The sequence below is a fragment of the Pongo abelii genome, chromosome 13 (genome assembly GCF_028885655.2).
Source record: "Pongo abelii isolate AG06213 chromosome 13, NHGRI_mPonAbe1-v2.0_pri, whole genome shotgun sequence".
Taxonomy (NCBI): Eukaryota; Metazoa; Chordata; class Mammalia; order Primates; family Hominidae; genus Pongo; species Pongo abelii.
This window is the reverse complement of record NC_071998.2, coordinates 38,883,531-38,904,522: the sequence shown is the minus strand read 5'-3', so window position 1 is coordinate 38,904,522 and position 20,992 is coordinate 38,883,531. Positions and strand designations below refer to the sequence as shown.

General features: G+C 37.6%; 1 protein-coding gene across 7 annotated transcripts in view; it reads left to right on the top strand.

Annotated features, from left to right (window-relative positions):
- The window catches only part of DENND4C (DENN domain containing 4C), a 136,420-nt gene that overhangs the window by 38,319 nt on the left and 77,109 nt on the right, over positions 1-20,992 (top strand). For 4 of the 7 annotated variants that reach the window (XM_024251918.3, XM_024251916.3, XM_054521037.2 and 1 more), the window contains exons 3-8: positions 8,451-8,703; positions 10,253-10,322; positions 12,397-12,569; positions 17,691-17,929; positions 19,677-19,743; positions 20,835-20,893. In XM_024251918.3, coding sequence (XP_024107686.1) covers positions 8,451-8,703; positions 10,253-10,322; positions 12,397-12,569; positions 17,691-17,929; positions 19,677-19,743; positions 20,835-20,893 — 861 coding nt within the window. Of the gene's footprint in view, positions 1-8,450; positions 8,704-10,252; positions 10,323-10,750; positions 10,951-12,396; positions 12,570-17,690; positions 17,930-19,676; positions 19,744-20,834; positions 20,894-20,992 lie in introns of those variants that run through there. The other 3 variants (XM_054521039.2, XM_063713986.1, XM_024251919.3) reach the window with 3 other exon arrangements.

Sequence of the window (20,992 nt, the reverse complement as noted above, 5' to 3'; positions counted from 1 at the left end):
TGACTCACTGCAACCACCACCTCCCGGGTTCAAGTGATTCTCCTGCCTCAGCCTCTTGAGTAGCTAGGATTACAGGCGTGCACCACTATGCCCGGCTAATTTTTGTATTTTTAGTAATGGAGACGGGGTTTCACCATATTGGCAAGGCTGGTCTTGAACTCCTGACCTTAGGGGATCTGCCTCCCAAAGTGCTGGGGTTACAAGCATGAGTTGCCACACCTGGCCGCTGATTGTTCTCTTTATAGTTGTTCAGGTATTAAGGGGTAGCCATTTGACCACCACTTGTTACGCTCATCACCCACTCTTGTTGCATTAGAGCTCTGGTGAAATTGTTATAAAGGTCCTCATATTCCATAGAAGTTGGAATCCACGAAGGAGTGTGTAACAACTCAGGCTGAAAAAGAGAAAAAAAAAAAAGTTTAAAAAGTCCTCATTTTCAAATTTTTAAAACCAAAGGATGATTTGTCTTTATATTATCTTACTTGACCTTTATGCAGCATTCGTTTAACTCCTTTAGTATTGTCCATCCTGTTTAGCTACTATAGTTTTCCTTCAAGTCAGTATAGTTAGGATGGTGATCTTTCAGCTTTATCGGGTCATTGAGCATATGAGCCAGGTTAGAAAGACAGGGTTCAGAAATGATTGGGAATTGGAGTAATAAAGGCTCCCCCACCTCCGCCCCCCCAGAAGCTTGGCTTTAAGGGAACAGGAAGATAGTTAAGGGCCTAACTATTCAAATTGTAGCCCATGGACCAGTATTATCCAAAAGACCTGGAAGCTTGTTAGAAACTCAGAAACTTAGGCACTATTCCAAACCTACTGAATCACAATCTGTATTTTGGTCCAGTGTGGTGGCTTACACCTGTAATCCCAACGCTTTGGGAGGCTGAGGTGGGAGGAGGATTGCTTGAGGCCAGGAGTTCACAAAAAATAAAAATAAAAATGAGCAAGGACCTGGTGTGGTGGTTCACGCCTGTAATCCCAGCACTTTGGGAGGCGGAGGCAAGCCGATCACTTGTGGTCAGGAGTTCAAGACCAGCCTGTCCAACATGGTGAAACCCCCTCTCTACTAAAAAAATACAAAAATTAGTTGGGCATGGTGGCGAGTGCCTGTAGTTCCTGCCACTCGGGAGGCTGAGGCAGGAGAATCACTTGAACCCAGGAGGTGGAGGTTGCAGTGAGCCAAGATTGCGTCACTGGGCTCCAGCCTGGGCAACAGAGTGAAAATCCTTCTCAAGACAAAAAAAAGAAAAAAAAAAAGAAAAGAAAAATTAGCGAGGTGTGGTGGCATGGCATGCACATGTAGTCCTAGCTACTCAGAAGGCTGAGGTGGGAGGATCACTGGAGCCCAGGAGTGGCTCTGATTGTGCCACTGTAGCACTCCAGCATGGGCAACAGAGCAAAAGACCCTGTCTCAGAAGAAAAAAAAAATCTATTTTTAACAAAATTTTTAACAATGGTTTTTTACCATTTTTAACAAAAATTTTTAACAAAATCTATTTTTAACAAAATTTTAAACAATGGTTTAAAATACCTAGAGGGTGAAGATATATGAATTCCAGGGTTATTTTTTAACCTTCCTCTCAGGGAATAACCTAGAACATTTTCATATTGAAGGAAGAAATCAGTGCAGAAGGAAGGGTAGGAAATATAGGAAAAAGAGGAGATATTTTGTAGAATAAAATTATTGAAGGGATGATGTTGACAGTATAGGTGAATGGATTAGCTTTTAGTGGAAGGGACGGGCCTGCCTGCTTGCCTTCCTGCCTTCCTTCCTTCCTTCCTTCCTTCCTTCCTTCCTTCCTTCCTTCCTCCCTTCCTCCCTTCTTCCCTTCCTCCCTTCCTCCCTTCCTTCCTTTTTTTTTTTTTTTTTTTTGACAGAGTCTCGCTCTGTCCAGGCTGGAGTGCAGTGGTGCGATCTGGGCTCACTGCAACCTCCGCCTCTTGGGTTCAAGCAATTCTCTGCCTCAGCCTCCCTAGTAGCTGGGATTATAGGCACCCACCACCACGCCCAGCTAACTTTTGTATTTTTAGTAGAGACGGGGTTTCACCATGTTGGCCAGGCTGGTCTTGAACTCCTGACCTCGTGATCCACCTGCCTCTGCCTCCCAAAGTGTTGAGGTTACAGGCATGAGCCCCTGTGCCCCCCCGGAAGGGGCTTTTCCTTTGAGAAGAAGAAAGTAAGTTAAAATGGGTGTAAACACAGAGTATTGGTTGCAGTGGAGTGACATTAATGATTTTATTGTTCTGTTTTTTTTTCTCTATGGTTTCCTTAAGAACATAGGTAATATATATCCTTGAGGATGTAGGATAAAATTGTGGTAACCTCCATGTTAGTTGAAGGGAAACCAGCCAGGTACTTATTTTGTGTTCCAGCATTCACTGTTCCCTCTTTTAGGCATCTTTTTTTAATTAAAAACATTGTTTTTTTATATATAAAAATAAGGAGAATTTTTTTGAGACAGTGTCTCACTGTGGTTGCTCAGGCTGCAGTGCAATGGTGCGATCACAGCTTACTGCAGCCTCCGCCTTCTGGGCTCAGGTGGTCCTCCCACCTCAGCCTCCCGAGTAGCTGGGACTACAGGCAAGCACCACCATACCTGGCTAAGTTTTTGTAGTTTTTGTAGAGGTGGGGTTTCGCATGTTGCCCAGGCTAGTCTTGAGCTCCTGGACTCAAGCAATCTGCTCACTTCGGCCTCCCAAAGTGCTGAGATTACAGGAGTGAGCCACTGTGCCGGGCCAGTCATCTGTTAGAGTCCATCTTTTGACAAGCCCACCTGCCCCTTCTCCCATACAGTCATAACTGAAAGATGTGAATCTCTGAAAGATTGTTGTTGCCTGTGGTACAACTCAAAAATGAAATGATGACTTACGTAATTATATGTAGGTACTTTCAGATTGCAAGTGGCTTTTTCATACACATCTTGCAGTTCCTAAGGCTTCTAATTTTTGTTACAGTAGTTTATTGATATAGGTTTGCTAGAGTGTATGGTTGTCCTTAAGCTAATCATGATGGTTAATATTTCTCTCCAGATCAAATAATTGTTAATGTTTGGTGACTTAAATGTTTTGGCCTGTTCTCCTCACTTTCCCCCGACTCTTTCCTCGCTCTAGTGTGAAGGGGTTTGGAAAACCTATTAGCTTCTGTATTTACAGTAGGAAAGCCTATTAGCTACTGGAAATACAGGCACCCATCTCATTAAATTTAACACAAAACACTGTTGCTAAACTTTTGTCTTTTTTACTGTTTTATAAACTGAGATGAGGTATTTATAAAAATAGTACTTTTCTCTAGAAAAGATGTTAAGTTAAAATATGTAAAATCTGATATTCCCATACAAATATCATATATACTATAAAGTACAATCATGTATCACTTAATGATGGGAATACATTCTGAGAAATGTGTTCTATGGCGATTTTGTCATTGTGTGAACATGGTAGAGTGTACATACACAAACCTAGGTGGCGTAGCTTACTACATATACAACTATAGCCTATTTTTCTTGGCTGCAAACCTGTACAGCATGTTACTGGGGTAATAGATACTGTAGGCAACTTACACAGTGGTGAGTATATGTATATCTAAACATAGAAAAGGTACAGTAAAATCTGGCATAAAAAATAAGTCACACCTATATAGGGCACTTACCATGAATGGACCTTGCAGGACTGGAAGTTGCTCTAGGTGAGTCAGTGAGTGAGTGTTGAGTGAATATGAAGGCCTAGGACATTACTGTACACTACTATAGACTTCAGTAAATTAACTTTAGCTTATTATAACCTTTTTACTTTATAAACTTTTAAAGTTTTTGTTAATTTTTTTGATTCTTTTGTAATAATAGTTTAAAACTTACCATCAGCTGTACAAAAATATTTTTCTTTCTTTAAATCCTTATTTTATTTTTTTTCTATTTTAAAATTTTATTTTAAAAATTTATTCTTTTCTTTTTTTTTTTTTTGAGACAGGGTCTCACTTTGTTGCCCAGGCTGGAGTGCAGTGGCATAGTCTAGGCTCACTGCAGCCTCCACCTCCTGGGCTCAGGCGATAATCCTTTCACCTCAGCTTCCTGAGTAGCTGAAGTACAAGTGCATGCCACCACTCCTGGCTAATTTTCTTTTTGTAGAGATGGGGTTTTGCCATGTTGCCCAGGCTGGTCTGGAACTCCTGAGCTGAAGTGATCTGCTTGCCTCGGCCTCCCAAAGTGCTGGGATTACAGGCATGTGCCACCATGCCTGGCAAAAATTTAAAACAAAAACAAAAACAAAAACGGGGTCTTGCCTTGTTGCCCAGGCTAGCATTGCACTCCTCGGCTCAAGTGATCCTTCTCCTGCCTCAGCCTGCTGAATAGCTGGCACTAGCTTGGTTTTTAAACTTTATTTTTGGTTTTTCTTTTCTTTTTCTTTTTTTCTTCTCTTTTTTTTTTTGAGACAGAGTCTCACTCTGTCTCCCAGGCTGGAGTGCAGTGGTATGATTGGGGCTCACTACAATCTCTGCTTCCTGGGTTCAGGTGATTCTCCTGCCTCAACCTCCCGAGTAGCTGCAATTACAGACGTCTGCCACCACACCTGGCTAATTTTTTTTTATTTTCAGTAGAGACAGGGTTTCACCATATTAGCCAGGCTGCTTTTGAACTCCTGACCTCAAGTGATCCACCCATCTTGACCTCCCAAAGTGCTAGGATTACAGGCATGAGCCACTGCCTCTGACCAGTTTTTATTTTCTTATTTTGAAATTTTTTTGCAAAGATGAGGTCCTCCTATGTTGCCCAGGCTGTTCTTGAACTCCTGGCCTCAAGCAATTCTGCATTGGCCCCTCAAAGTACTGGGATTATAGATATGAACTACTGTGCCTGGATTTTTTTTTTTTAACTGTTTAAACTAATTTGTTAAAAATTAAGATAAAAAGACACATGTTAGCCTAGCCCTACAGAGTCAGGATCATCACTATCTCTGCCTTCCACCGCCACATCTTGTCCCACTGGAAGGTCTTCAGGGGCAGTAACCCACATAGAGCTGTCTTCTATGATAAGAGTGCCTTCTGGAATACCTCCTGAAGGACCTGCCTGAGACTGTTTTACAGTTAACTTTTTTTGTAAGTAGGAATATACTCTAAAGTAATGATAAAAGGTATAGTATTGTAAATACTAGGTGATAAGAATTTCTCAGCTCCATTATAATCTATGGCACCACCATAGTATATGCAGTCTGTGCTTGCATCATCATTATGTGGTGCATGACTGTATAGTATAATTTAAACAGGGCAGTATGTTATCTTATATATCAGATGCATTTCTTTTTTCTTTCTTTCTTTTTTTTTTTTTTGAGACAGAGTTTCGCTCTTGTTGCTCAGGCCGGAGTGCAATGGCCCGATCTTGGCTCACTTCCGCACCCCCCTGCCCCCACCCCCGCCAGTAGCTGGGACTACAGGCACCTGCCACCATGCCTGGCTAATTTTTTATTTTTAGTAGAGATGGTGTTTTTCCATGTTGGTCAGGCTGCTCGCGAACTCCCAACCTCAGGTGATCCGCCCACTTCTGTCTCCCAAAGTGCTAGGATTACAGGTGTGAGCCACTGCGCCCACCCAGATGCATTTCTTGAGACACAGAATCATAGACCATACGACGTTCTTATTTTCTTCCCTTTCTCAGATTCATTGGCTTTCAACTGATTTGTTTCTCCAGCTCTTTTGTTTTTTGAGAAATTTCAAACATATGAAAAGTTGATAAACTATTATAATAAACACAAGTATCCTTTTCTCCTAGATGATAGACTGTAGAATAATGAACAATATACTTGTCACCTACAAATTGACATTTTTTTTCATTTGTTTGCTAAGCTAATTGAAAGGAAGCAGGAGCCAGTGTGCCTAGCCTATTTCTTTCTCTTAAACAAAATGTAGATACTCTATGCCCTATTTTGTACTTTGCCTTTTTCAACTAAGAGTATGTACTAGCAATCACTCTGTATCTGAATATAAGATCTTTCTCATTTTTTGTGTGTGACTGTATAATACTTATTTGTGTGCATGTATTTACTTTATTCAACGAAACCTCTACTGATGGACATTTGGGTTGTTCTCAGTTTTGTGCTATTAAAAGAATGCTTTGATGAATAAATGTGCCTTTATTGTTATGTATTTGTGGAGGTATGTTTTCAGGTAGATCCTAGAAAAAATTGCTGGATTAAAAGATAAATGTGTAAATAATTTTGTTAAATGTTACTAAATTTTTCTTTATTGTGTTTGTACCATTTTATATTCTGCCATATATGTGTTTTTTTTAATGCACATCCCATCAACAAAGTATGTGGTCTGACTTTTATATTTTTTGTCAATCTCACAGAGATTAATGGTGTATCAGAGTAATTTCATTGAGGTTAATCATTGCTCCATAAGTTTAAGGGGCAATTTTCTTTTTTCTTTTGCTTATACTATAAACAGATTTTTAATCTTTCTTTACCTTGATTTTTTTAAAGGAAATTTTTTATATGTTAGGAAGATGAGCTTTTTGTGAAATAAGTTGCCAAGTATTTTCTTCAGTCAGTTTGTCTTTTATCTTGGCTTATGGTGTTCATTGTCATGTAACGTTTATTTTATGTAGTTTATTTTTCTACTCCCATATTTTATTGCTACTGGGTTTTGAGTCATAGTCTTTTCCCACTGCTAGGTATACTTTTAGCACTAGTATGATTTAATTCCTTATGTTTAGATCTGTGATCCACCGGGGGATCCCCTTCTGGTGTGCAGTGTGAAGTATAGACAGAATTTTATTTTTTTCCAAATAATATTTTTTTCCAAATAACAATCCAGTTATCTAAGTCCTGATTATTACATTTAAAAATCCATTCTTCCCTTAGTATATTGAGAAATTACCTTCATGATATACTAGATTTTTCTTCTGTTTCATTGTCTTTCTGTTCACTTCCTTGCTAATACTCCCCTGATTTAAATATAGAGGCTTTATAGTACATTTTAATATTAGTTGGGCTTTAACAGCTTTATGGAGATACAATTCACATGTCATACAGTTTACTTACTTAAAGTGTACAATTCAATGGTTTTTAGTATTGTTTACAGAGTTATGCAGCTACCACCACAATTAATTTTAGAACATTTTCATCACCCTAAAAAGAAACCCCATACCCATTAGCAGTTACTGTTTAGTATTTTTTCCCACCTTCTGCCCCTAGGTAACTATTAATCTACTTTCTGTCTGTATAGATTTGCCTATTCTGGACATTTCTTAAAAACTGAATCACTGTATGTGGTCTTTGTGACTTTTTTTTTTTTTTCACTTAACATGTTTAGCTGCTTGTGCTTTTGGTGTCATATCTAAGAAGGCTTTGTCTAACCTAAGGTCACAAAGATTTATTTCTGTTTTTCAAAGAGTGCTATAGTTCTTACATTGATTTTGATCCATTTTTAGTTTTCTGATGAGTAGTATAAGGGAGGGGTCCAGCTTCATGCTTTTGCAGGTGGATATCCAATTATTACAACACTACTTATTGAAAAGACTATTCCTTCCTGATTGCATTGTCTTGGCACTCTTGTTGAAATCAATTGACTGCAAATATAAGGGCTTAATTTTGGACTCTCCATTTTATTCTGTTGATCTATATGTTTATTCTTATGCCAGTATATTGCACTGATTACTGTAGATGTGTAGTAGTTTTGAAGTAGAGAAGTGTGAGTCCTCCAACTTTCTTCTTTTTCCAGATTGCTTTGACAAGAAAAAACAAAAGCAGCTGGGATTTTAAATAGGAATTGCATTGAATTTATTGATCTATTTGAGGGTATTGCCAAAGGCAGCTGGAATTTAGATAGGAATTGCATTGACTTTATTAATCTATTTGGGGGTATTGCCATCTTATCAATTTTCATTAATTCATTTTTCAGTTTTCATTAATCAAATTAATTCAATTTTCATTAATCTATTTGAGGGTATTGCCATCATTGTCTTTTTGGCCATAAGCATGAGATGTCTTATTTATTCAGCTCTTTAATTTCTTTAAATAACGTTTTATAGTTTTCAGAGGATTTTTAAAGCTAAAAAATTGACAAATTATGAAGCGAATTTTTATGAAAACATCTGAATATTTGGTGAAACTTCTAGGGATTGACCTGAAGATGTTTGTGGTGTTGCCCCTTTTTTTTTTCATATGTTTCTTGTAATAAGCAATACAAAATCAAGTTGTTCAATCCTGTTTACACTTCTTAAATTATGTTTTGGCTTTTGAAAAATAGTTTAGAAACTTGTAGTTCCCAAAAGAATAATTTTAATTTTGGTTTCTAGTGAAGATTTGGGAAACAATAGGAGAGACCAAAAAAATTTTCTTTGGTTTCAAGAAGAAAACCAGCATTAACCTGAAATGCATGTACGATATATATGTACATATGTATGTGTGTATGCATGTATCTATATCTATTTCTTCCCCTTCCTGCCATGCAGAGTTCTATATGAAGGGAAAGAACGGCTTATTCCAGGATGTGAAGTGATCCTAGCCACACCCTATGGTCGCTGTGCCAATGTCAACAATAGTTCAACTACTTCACAAAGAATCTTTATCACTTATCGAAGGGCTCCTCCAGTTCGACCCCAGAATTCCTTGGCTGTAACTGATATCTGTGTTATTGTAACCAGTAAAGGAGAAACTCCTCCTCATACCTTCTGCAAAGTTGACAAAAACTTAAATTGTGGAATGGTAAGAATAAAGTTTTCATCTTTAAAGTTTCATATGAAAACAAAAAGGGATACGTTTTGGATTCCTGTTTACTGTTGGGTATATACTCACATTTTATATTTTCATGATGCTTGTTTTTATTGTTTCCTAATTTTTATGATTTATAATAATTTTTAAAATCCTATCCCATGATTTATAATAATTTCATCTTTAAGTCAGAGATATTTTTGAGAGAGTAAATCCTAATATTGTCTGTATTACATTAACAAAGGTTTTATTCACTTTTGGATTTCAGTGGTGTCTTCAGGGACAACTGTGGGGTTAGAGTGGGTAGAAGCTCTCCTTACATTCATTCATTCATTCATTCGTTTGTTTTTTTATTTTTTTGAGACAGGGTCTTGCTTTGTCGCCCAGGCTGGAGTACAGTGGTGTGATCACAGCTCACTGCAGCCTTGACCCCCACACCAGGCTCAAGTGATCTTCCCACCTTAGCCTCCCGAGTAGCTGGGACTACAGGATAGTAGAGACAGGGTTTCATCATGTTGGCCAGGCTGGTCTTGAACTCTTGACCTTAAGTGATCCACCTCCCTTGGCCTCCCAAAGTGTTAGAATTACAGGCGTGAGCCACCATGCCCGGCCTGTTTTTGTTTTTGAGACAGGGTCTCCTTAAGTTACCCAGGATGCTCCTGAACTCTAGGGCTCAAGAGAAAATATTGCTGTTTTGCATACTTTTTTTTTTCAGACGGAGTCTCGCTCTGTCGCCCAGGCTGGAGTGCAGTGGCGCGATCTTGGCTCACTGCAACCTCCACCTCCCAGGTTCAAGTGATTCTCCTGCCTCAGCCTCCCAAGTAGCTGGGGCTATAGGCGTGTGCCACTATAGCTACTTTTGTATTTTTAGTAGAGGTGGGGTTTCACCATGTTGGTTGGCTCGGATGGTCTTGATCTCTTGACCTCGTCATCTGCCTGCCTGGGCCTCCCAAAGTGCTGGGATTACAGGCGCAAGGCACCACACCCAATCCATGCATACTTACTGTTTAAAGAAAATGAACATAAATGTTTGATTCATAGTTTTTAAAGACTACAGCTTACTTTTGGTTCAGATTTACTTTGAAAAATATCTTCAGGTCAAACTAATATTAGCTTAATGTTGTATAAGCAGAGATGACAAATGCACCCAGAACAATTAGTGAAGACAGGGTTGCCTCTGGAGGTGATGACCTCATAGTCCTCCAGTGACCCCAGTCTTCCCCAGTTTGGGCTCCAGTGCACACTCCGTTTTGTGCTGTGTCTTACAAGAAGGGGCAATCTCTGAGTGATTGCGAAATTCTAAATCTTTTGAAATGGCCTTCATATCAGTTTGATTTTTGTAGCATTGTTTTCTTACTCTCTTCTTTTATTTTAGTGTTCTGAACTTCATGCTTTGCTGTATTTTATACTGCATAGTTCATTATATAAACATGTTTTAAATAGACTCTTCTCAGTAAATAATAAGAATCTTTAGTTGATATCCAACAAAATCAATTTCTTTTCACTCTTTTGTCTTTTTATAAACCTAATTTGTGTTTTACAGTGGGGTTCCAGCGTGTTTCTGTGTTATAAGAAGTCTGTACCTGCTTCAAATGCAATAGCATATAAGGCTGGTAAGTGAGTTAAAAAAAATTGTCTCAATTGCTGTAGTTATTGGTGCATATTAACATTTGGCTAAAAGAGACAAAGTATGCTCCCTTATGTAGTTTGTAGAATTGATCTATTCATAAAATTATCTATAATTTTAGCATATAAAGATATGTGCTTTCTTAAATACATTACATATACAAGATATATTAATACCCCACCAAACATGCTGTTAATTTAATTTAAACATTTATCCAAAGCAAACATATGTGGAATAAACATTCAAGCTTTTGGTCTATGTTAATAGACTTAACAGTATAATGGAAATTGCTTACTCTCTGACCTTTTATATTTTGGCAATCAGAAAGGTGTCAAACTGCATCTTTACTTCTTATATTTCCTTCTCTTATCTCTTTGTGTCTGATTTGAAACCACATGTTACTTGCCATGAAAGGTGGACTTGCTTCCTTTCTCCTTTGTTGCAAAGAATCAGCTATATGGAGGAGAGGAGGGCCTGAGAAACTTTTCTGCCATGAAGTGTTTGAGAAATCTATCGCCACATTCTTACTGCACATTAAAGTGTCAAGGGCTGTAAAGATTTAAGTGTCACGTCTTCATTCCACTGGTATGGTGGGATAAAAACTGAAAATACAGGTATGCTCCAGTTGTAAATAGAAAAGATACTGGAATACTTCTTTGTGAAAAGAAGCAGTGCTAATTACTTTTTGATTATGCACAGTTCTTGAAATAAAGTTTTACTTCAGGGAAGTCAGGCAAATTCATATCCAAAAAAATCGTGATTTTCATAAAAACATTCATACTAATGAACCAAACCATTTAATTTATAATATAAAAATAATGGCAACAACTAACGTATAAAATTCAGTATCATTTTAAAATCTGATGCTATAGTCTGGGCATGGTGGCTCACGCCTGTAATCCCAGCACTTTGGGAGACTGAGGTGGGCAGATCGCTTGAGGCCAGGAGTTTGAGACCAGCCTGGCCAACATGGTGAAACCCCGTCTCTACTAAAAATACAAAAATTAGCCGGGCGTGGTGGCACGCATCTGTAGTCCCAGCTACTTGGGAGGCTGAGGCACGAGAATTGCTTGAACCCAGGAGGCGGAGGTTGCAGTGAGCCGAGATCACACCACTGCACTCCAGCCTGGGTGACAAAGCAAGATTCTGTCTCAAAAAAAAAAAAAAAAAAAAAAAGAAAGTGATACTGTTAATATTGCTGTAATATGTTGATTGTGTGTGATGTCCTATTTTTTTGTTGGTGGTGGTGGTGGTGGTGGAGGAAAGGTATCACTTAAAAAACTTATAGAAAGAAGCTGTACCAAAGTATTCAGTTATTTGATATGAGACACTTATTTTAGAATAGTTTTAGATACTGAACTTGGGCTCAAAATTCTACTACTGATTTTGAAGTTTTTCACTTAGAGATGGTCTATATGTTGATGACCTTAGAGGTTAATGAACTGATGCCATGTAGCTAATTTATTCTGAGGGGCTTTATTGTGGTTCTCAAAGTGTCACTTGCTCCTACTTTCTGAGTCTCACGTACTCTGTACTTAGTCACAGTAACGTACTCTGTACTTAGTCACAGTGTTTCTGTCTCGTTTACTTTTCATGTTGCATGCCTTTTACACTGCTTCTCTCTTAAGATGAGTTTAGGGGCTGTGATAATTTCTGTTGCCTCAGCATTATTTCATAACACTTGTCTCTTCCCTGAATTTTTCACAGAAGACTAACTGAAATAGTTGGTAAATTTTTCTGTATGTTTCTTACCATTTTCTACAAGGTGTTGGCATGTGTAGAAGAAAATACATTAAGATTGGTGATCAAGATTGGTTGAATGGAATCTCAACTAGTATATTAATACATTTTTATGTTACAATGAACTATAAATTCATGGGTAAAATATCAGGGGTAAACTTATTTTAGTTTCTGTTATAGCAAGAGGGAAATCAATTTTAAAATACCACACAAGTATTGCCATGAAATTTGGCATTAAAATATTCCATTAATACCTATCATATGCAATTTATGGAAAAGTAACTATTTAAAAAATTTATTGTTGTCTCATTCTTCAAAAGGTTTAATTTTTAGATATCCAGAAGAGGACTATGAGTCATTTCCACTCTCAGAATCAGATGTACCTCTTTTCTGCCTTCCTATGGGAGCTACTATTGAGTGCTGGGATCCTGAAACCAAATATCCACTTCCAGTTTTTTCAACTTTTGTCTTGACAGGTTCTTCAGCCAAAAAGGTATGTTTTTGCCTCATTGATTAAACACATTTTGTCCATGTTTTTATTTCATAAAAAGGTTAATACAAGTTTTATTTGAATGTTAGGATTATTTGGACATGATACATTTTGGTTTAAATTTACGCTGTCATCCCCAAGGTGAGAAATCAACATGAAAATTGCTATCAGGATATTGATACCTCTGGAACTTCTACAGAAGCAAAGATAAAGTCTCTCTGGATAGACACCTTCAAAACCCAGGTGTCAAGATGAGATGATTATGACAGATCAAGGATATAGGTACCATAGAAAGAATCAACAGACACAATTAAAAAGCAGGGTTAGACCCTCAAGACATTGAAATGACAGAATGACAATATAAAGGATGTTATAAATTAAAATATCATTGAGATGACTTAAGAACTAATGGAGGGGCTCAAAATATCAAGGAAGGAACAGGATATTTTGAAAAATGAATAGATTGGGAAAAGAATCAAGTGCTTAGAAATGAAAAATATGGTCCTTAAAATTAAAAATTCAGTGAGTGGGTTAAACAGCAGAGATAAGGCCAGGTGCGGTGGCTCACGCCTGCAATTCCAGCACTTTGGGAGGCCGAGACAGGTGGATCACTTCAGGCCAGGAGTTCAAGGCCAGCCTGGGCAACATAGCACAACTCCGTCTCTACTGAAAATACAAAAAATTAGCCAGGCTTGGTGGTATACGCCTGTAATCCCGGCTACTCGGGAGGGTGAGGCATGAGAGTTGCTTGAACCCGGGAGACAGAGGTTGCAATGAGCTAAGACTGCACCATTGCACTCCAGCCTGGCCTACAGAGTGATACTCTTTCTAAAAGAAAAAAAATAGCAGAGATAAGACATACATGAAGGGATAATTAGTGAAGTGGAAGATAGGTTACCTTAAATGTGGTACATACAAATGTAAAACATAAAAGGAGTTTAAAAATGTAGCAGATAGAACTAGAAGGTCTAATAGACGTTTAATGAGTTACTGAAGGAGAGACTAGAAAAGGACAAGGCTACATCCTGAGAGCTAATGGTTGAGAGTTTTCCAAGGTTGATGGAAAAATTGAGTCTTCAGATTAAAGATGTACTCTGAATCTGCAGCAGAGAAAAATAAACAAATAAGTAAATAAATAAATAAATAATCCTACCTCTTTTTTTTTGAGACGGAATGTCACTCTTGTTGCCCAGGCCAGAGTGCAGTGGCGCGATCTCGGCTCACTGCAACCTCCACCTCCGAGGTTCAAGTGATTTTCCTGCCTCAACCTCTTAAGCAGTGGGATTACAGGTGTGCATCACCACACCCAGCTAATTTTGTATTTTTTTTTAGTAGAGACAGGATTTCACCCTGTTGGTCAGGCTGGTCTCAAACTCCTGACCTAAAGTGATCCACCTGCCTCAGCCTCCCAAAGTCCTGGGATTATACAGGTATGAGGCACCATGTCTGGCCTATCCCACCTCTTATTATATCATGGTGCTATCATGGAACACCAGAGACAAAACAACTGGAGGGAAAAGATATTTATTGTCTCATGTAAAACATATATTGTATATAACAGTAATAATGACATAAACTGATTTATAAAGAAGAGAAGGCAAAAATAAACAATATTCAGAATAAAAAGCTGATAGCAGTAGAAATTTAAAAATTGAAAACTTTCTTTTGAGATGAAGCCTTGCTCTTGTCCCCCAGGCTGGAGTGCAATGGCACAATCTGGGCTCACTGCAACCTCCGCCTCCCGGGTTCAAGCGATTCTCCTGCCTTGGCCCCCTGAGTAGCTGGGAGTACAGGCACCTGCCACCACACCCGGCTAATTTTTGTATTTTTAGTTGAGATGGGGTTTCACAATGTTGGCCAGGCTGGTCTCGAACTCCTGACCTCAGGTGATCCACCCGCCTCAGCCTCCCAAAGTGCTGGGATTACAGGTGTGAGCCAACGTGCCCAGCAGAAATTGAAAACTTTCTAAGGAAATTTAATAGGCGATTTTATTGAAAAATACATAATCTGAACTGACTCACGTGGATGAAACAAAATACATCTGTGACCTCATTCTACAGGTACAGGCTACACCTTTATAACTACTGTGATAAAGATAATATATGTAAAGTATCCAGCATAGTGCCTGGAACATAGAAAATACTGAGTGAAGGTCAATATTAACTTGATTGCCCACTACTAACTTGTTAGCTTAATAGTCATTTACAATTTCTCCTGCTGAAAGTAGTAAATATAACTGAAAATTTTAAGATCTTCAAACATTAGTTACCTAATATACTTTGACAGTAGAGAACAATAAAGTCTCATTTGAGATGTGGGTACTAGGTCATCTGCTTGGCTTATTCATTGTTTAGGGGATATTGACATGTAAGCATTGAGGTGTGTAAAATTTATGTTTATGCATTTGTCATTGCTTGTTAAAAACTTTGAGATCACTTTGAAATAATTATATCTGGGAATATTGTGTGTATAAAGGTAAGGGTTATATATAATGAAAAAACAGTTGGCAAAATTTATAAAATACAGAAGTAAAGATTGATTATTGGGAGAAGGGGATGAGTTAAAAACTTTGAGATCACTTTGAAATAATTGTATCTGGAAATGTTGTGTGTGTAAAGGCAAGGGTTCCTGTGATATATATAATGACTAAACAGTTGGCAAGATTTATAAAATATGGAGGTAAGGATTGATTGTTGGGAGAAGGGGATGGGTATAGTGATAGAATTTCTTTGCAGTGTTTTAAGGAATGGGCAGATCAGAGGAAGTACCAAGGCTAAACAAAATACACAAAAGCACAAAATTATGAACTAGTCTATATGCCTGGCAGCTCTGTATTGTTGAATAGCAACAGCAGGTACTGTGAGGAATTGAGAGCTTCATGCCACTTATACGGACTGTGGCATTTTACCTGTAATGGGGAACTTTTGAAGGATCAGATATTACCTCTGAAGGACTGTTTCTTCAGTGTATTTTTCACTAAAATACTTTCTCTTCTGACTTGAGACCAGTTAGGGCTTCAGTAGTTGCTTTGATACGTGGTAAGTGGAAGTGGAATTGAACATGACTTCGAAGTTTCTAGCTTGAGAATTGTGTAGCATAACTGAGTAAGATTAGGAATATTGGATGAAGTGTTTAGATAATGAGTTCACTTTTGAAAATATTGGTTTGAGATGCCTGTATGACATCTAGGTGGAGATTATTGAGTAGTCATTTTGAAAATAGGAGTCTGAGGTTCAGGGGAGAGGTCAGGTAGACCTAGAGATAAAGACTTGTGTTTTGTTAGTATCATGATTATAGTTAAAACCATGAGAGAATGAAATGTTCCAAACAGAAGTGTGAAGTTAGAACCTTAGGGAATGCTAGTATTTAAATGATGGGTGACGTAATTGGATCTAGTATAGGAAAGAGAGAAGTAGCCAGAAAACAAAGAGAAATTTGTACTGTCAAAGACAGCAAAGGAATAAAGAGTTTCAAGACAGAGGAGTGTCAGCTCTATCTTGTGTCATACGAGGCAAGGGTGTGGAGGAATTGAACCTGTCAACATTGCTGATGAGAAAGTCAAATGCTGCTGCTGTGGAAAATGGTTTGGCAGCTCCTCCAAAAGTTAAACTTAGAATTACCATACGATCGAGCAGTTTCATGCCTAGGCATATACCTAAAATAATTGAAAGCAGAGACTCAAACAGATACTTGTATGCCAGAGTTTGTAGCAGGGTTATTCACGATAGGCAGAAGGTGGAAACAACCCAAACATGCATCAACGTATGAATGGATACACAAAATATGGTGTATATATATATATATGATGGAATTATGATTTATTCCTTAACAAGGAATGAAATTCAGGTATGTGCTACAATATAGGTGAATCTTAAAAACATTATTCTAAGTGAAATAAGCCAGACACAAAAGCATAAATTTTGTATGATTCCTCTTATAGGAGGTACCTAGAATAGCTACCCTTATAGAGAGAGAAAGTACAATAGAGATTACCAGGGACTTGGATTGAGGGCAAGAGAATGGGAAGTTACCGTTTAAGGGTTACAGATCTTTTGTTTGGGGTAATGAAAAAAGTTCTGGAAATGAATAGTGCTACTGGGTGCACTGCATTGTGATGGTACTTAATACCAGTGAATTGTACACTTGAAAATGGTTGAAGTGGTACGTTTTATGTTATGTATATTTTACCCCAATTTAAAAAAAATCACAGGCCGGGTGCAGTGGCTCACGCCTATAATCCCAGCAGTTTGGGAGGCCAAGGCGGGTGGATCACCAGGTCAGGAGATAAAGACCATCCTGGCTAACACAGTGAAACCTCGTCTCTACCAAAAATAGAAAAAATTAGGCCGGGCGCAGTGGCGCACGCCTGTAATCCCAGCACTTTGGAAGGCCGAGGTGGGCGGATCATGAGGTCAGGAGATCGAGACCATCCTGGATAACATGGTGAAACCCTGTCTCTACTAAAAATACAAAAAATTAGCTGTGTGTGGTGGCGGGCGCATATAGTCCCAGTTACTTGGGAGGCTGAGTCAGGAGAATGGCGTGAACCCAGGAGGTGGAGCTTGCAGTGAGCCGAGATCGCGCCACTGCACTCCAGCCTGGGTGACAGAGCAAGACTCCATCTCAAAAAAAAAGGAAAAAAAAAAATTAGCCAGGTGTGGTGGCGCACGCCTGTAATGCCAGCTACTCGGGAGGCTGAAGCAGGAGAATCACTTGAACCTGGGAGGCGGAGGTTGCAGTGAGCTGAGATTGCGCTATTGCACTCCAGCCTGGCCAACAGAGTGAGACTCCATCTCAAAAAAAAAAAAAAAGAAAAATCACACAAAAAACTAAGTTGAGTGAGATCATTAGAGTTCATTCTCTAATGCTTAAGTTGTAAGAGGTTACCATCCATTTTTGTATAAGATACATAGTTGAATGTATAAAATTGCAGTGGAAAAAACCTTGAGGGATTTATATCAAAATCTGGTTATCTCTGGGACAGAAATTTGGGTGAGATTTTTTTTCATAATTTATCTGTATACGTGTACTCCAAGCAAATATTTCTTATGTAATAAGAGAAAAAGAGAAGTTAATTTTTTCAAACAAACTCAAATCTTATAACAGAATTCTCTTACTCTTTAGGTATATGGAGCTGCAATTCAGTTTTATGAACCTTACTCTCGGGAACTTCTATCAGAGAAACAGCTTATGCACCTGGGCTTGTTGACGCCTGTGGAGAGAAAAATGGTCTCCAAATCCATCAATACAAACAAATGCATTTGTTTACTCTCACACTGGCCTTTTTTTGAAGCTTTTAGGAAATTTCTTATGTTTATCTACAAACTTTCTGTGTCTGGACCACATCCTCTTCCCATTGAAAAGTATGTATAATGATTAGAAAGATGGCTGGTGGAAAACTGGGTATATAAATATATACATTTGATTGTGTAACTTTTAGCAGCAAAGTTGGAAGGGAAGGAAGGCTGCATTTACTCAACTTTTTTTTTTTTTTTTTTTTTTTTTTGAGACGGAGTGTCGCTCTGTCACCCAGGCTGGAGTGCAGTGGCGTGATCTCAGCTCACTGCAACCTCCACCTCCTGGGTCCATGCAGTTCTCTGTGTCAGCCTCCCGAGTAGCTGGGATTACAGGCACCTGCCACCACGCCTGGCTAATTTTTGTAGAGACGAGGTTTCACCATCTTGGCCAGGCTGGTCTTGAGCCCCTGACCTCATGATCCACCTGCCTCAGCCTCCCAAAGTGCTGGGATTACAGGCATGAGCCACCAACTTTTTACTTACTCCCTTCTTCACCTGAATCATTGACTGTGAGCTTAAAATTGGATAGTAGTGGTAAGGTTGGCCAAATAATAATCCTTTGAGAATTCAGCTGAAGAAGTAACTCATATAAATTATATTGTGAGTGTTCTTCTTCCTATTTATTCTTTAATAACCAAGAGACAAATAGTTACTGCTGCACACACACCCACCCATACAAGTGGCCATTCCAAATTCTAACCGTAATACCTCTCTAAAGTGATGTAAAAATTAGTAAGAATGAGTTAATTGATGTTAAAAGTGAAGTTTTGGTTTTAGCATTGACAGAATTCTTTGAGCTTTCTCTTTAATTTGTAATTCTTTCTGTCATGCAATCTTTCCTAAGAAAGAAAAATGTATGTTGAGCTACTCTTTTTTAAAGGATCTTTTCTGATTTCTAGTGGCACATTGACTTCTGTTTATGATAGTTTATAATTTATCCTGCTAACAAACTAAAAAGTGTCAAGAGCTTTCTGTAATGTCTTCAAGTATGTGTAAACGTAGATGTTTCTTACAATTTCAGAACTTTTACATTATAGCAGAAAGAATGTCAGTGAAACATACTAGTTTAGTGGATAAGGTAGGGATAATTATGTGAGAGTTTAAAAATAATGCTGTCCAAAAATCAACTTTAAAAGAGTAAAGTACTGTGCATAAACTCATCATAATTTGATATTGAAATATGGTTGCAACTTTCATTTTAAAGTTTTTCGAAGTAAAATGTAACGTTAGTGTCAAGTTAGCAACCTTTTGAAAAATCAAGATTCTATGAATAGCTTGTGAAAATAAAATCAATGTATATAATCAATATTTTTTTCAGTTGAAGTAATATGTTGCGTTTTTATGGCTCCTAAGAGCTCCAAACTTTGGAGAAACTTAAGAAGCAATTTTTATAGGTGCAGAAATAGAATGGGTAGGTGGTTCATCCAATGTTAGAGTAGTAAATCTGGGATTAAATTGAATTTTAGTGTAAATTCATTATAGCACAGTTAGTTGCTCCCTGTACTGGCACGGATAACCAGGGCTATAAAAATTCACTTCTTTCATGAAAACTATTTTTATGTTATTTTTATTTGTTGGGTAATGATAGGGGATATAAATAGACTTTAAGTCAGGAAATACATTGTGTATTTCAGAAGTTTAATGGGCATGGATAAATTCATTTACGTGAAGCAAATTTACTTACTTAGCCTACATTTTAGATAAATGGCCATGTCATATCTGGGATGATATATAGTGATATTTAATATTTGTTAAAACCTGTGATGCATTTTAGAAAAGTAATTATTATATTTATTTCAAATTTTTTTTCTAGGCACATTTCACATTTTATGCAAAACATCCCTTTTCCTTCACCACAAAGACCGAGAATCCTTGTCCAGGTAATCAAAAGAGAGTATATTTGGGGAGAACTTTGCATATGCTCACCTGAGTCATTGCAGAGTGGATTCTGTATACCTTTGGGTTTGAGGTGGAGCAATATGCATTCGTAAAGTCCTTGGATTTTCTGTGCTTTGTAGCTTTACTGAACGTCCTTTCTTACTGGGTTTTGGATTTGAGTGTACTGAATTGGAATAATTATAACACTTGGTTCATAACATTTTCATTTTTGGCCCATGCATGGCCTTTATGTAGCTAATTTTAATAACATAAAACCCAGATTATGTTTGGGCATGTTTTTAATATCAGATTCTCTAATAAATATTAAATATAAAATGAGCAATGGTTGGAGGAGGTTAATTTAAACAAGGTCTATATAGTACTGTGCTAAAGGACCAGTTTCTTTTTATTTTCAGTAAGTAGCAGACGTAGGTAGGTGTACAGCTTGTGACATATGCAACATGAACAGGTCTATACCCTCTCTATAATAATAGTTCCACTGATCACATGCTTGGATATGGGAGAGAGGTCAGATTGTCATAAAAGTTGCTTAATGGTTTGCTCTTCATTTATATACAGTATCTTTCTGGACCATAACAATTAACTTACTGACATACTTAACATACTTTGAGTAGCACTGATCTATAGAGGGAAGCCATTTAAAAGTTTTTCTAAGACATTCTTAACATTATGTATGGTGGGATTAAGTCAGATATTGTTGATCCTGAATGTTATTTCAGTTCCGCAAGTATTTACGTGCCAAGCAACTGCCAAGTGCCTACAGTCTGTTAAGTAAATGAATTTGAAGCTTTTCAGAAGCAGTAATTCCATAAATTTTAAATAATTGTACTTTAACCAATTAAGTGAATCAAAATTCAGTCAAATTAACCGTTTAATGAAAAAGAACTAGTGTAACACTTCTGAGTAAATACAGCTATCATTTTATATTTTAGTACCTGTTTCCAAAAGTGTGTTTGCATATTAAATTATTAATGTTTTCAATATTACCTTTGATCTAAATATATAGATTTCAAAAGTAGTTTTGAAACTTATCTCTTGGTTTGGTTAATTTATCTTGTTTTTTTTTTTTAAGCTGTCAGTCCATGATGCATTAATATTATCACAGCCAGTTTCTACACCTTTACCACTAAGGTAATTACTGGTATTTAAAATGATATATTTATTCAGTTGGGAGCAGAATGCTTTAAAATATTTTAGTGATTAGTCTATTATTAATATATTAGTGATTGT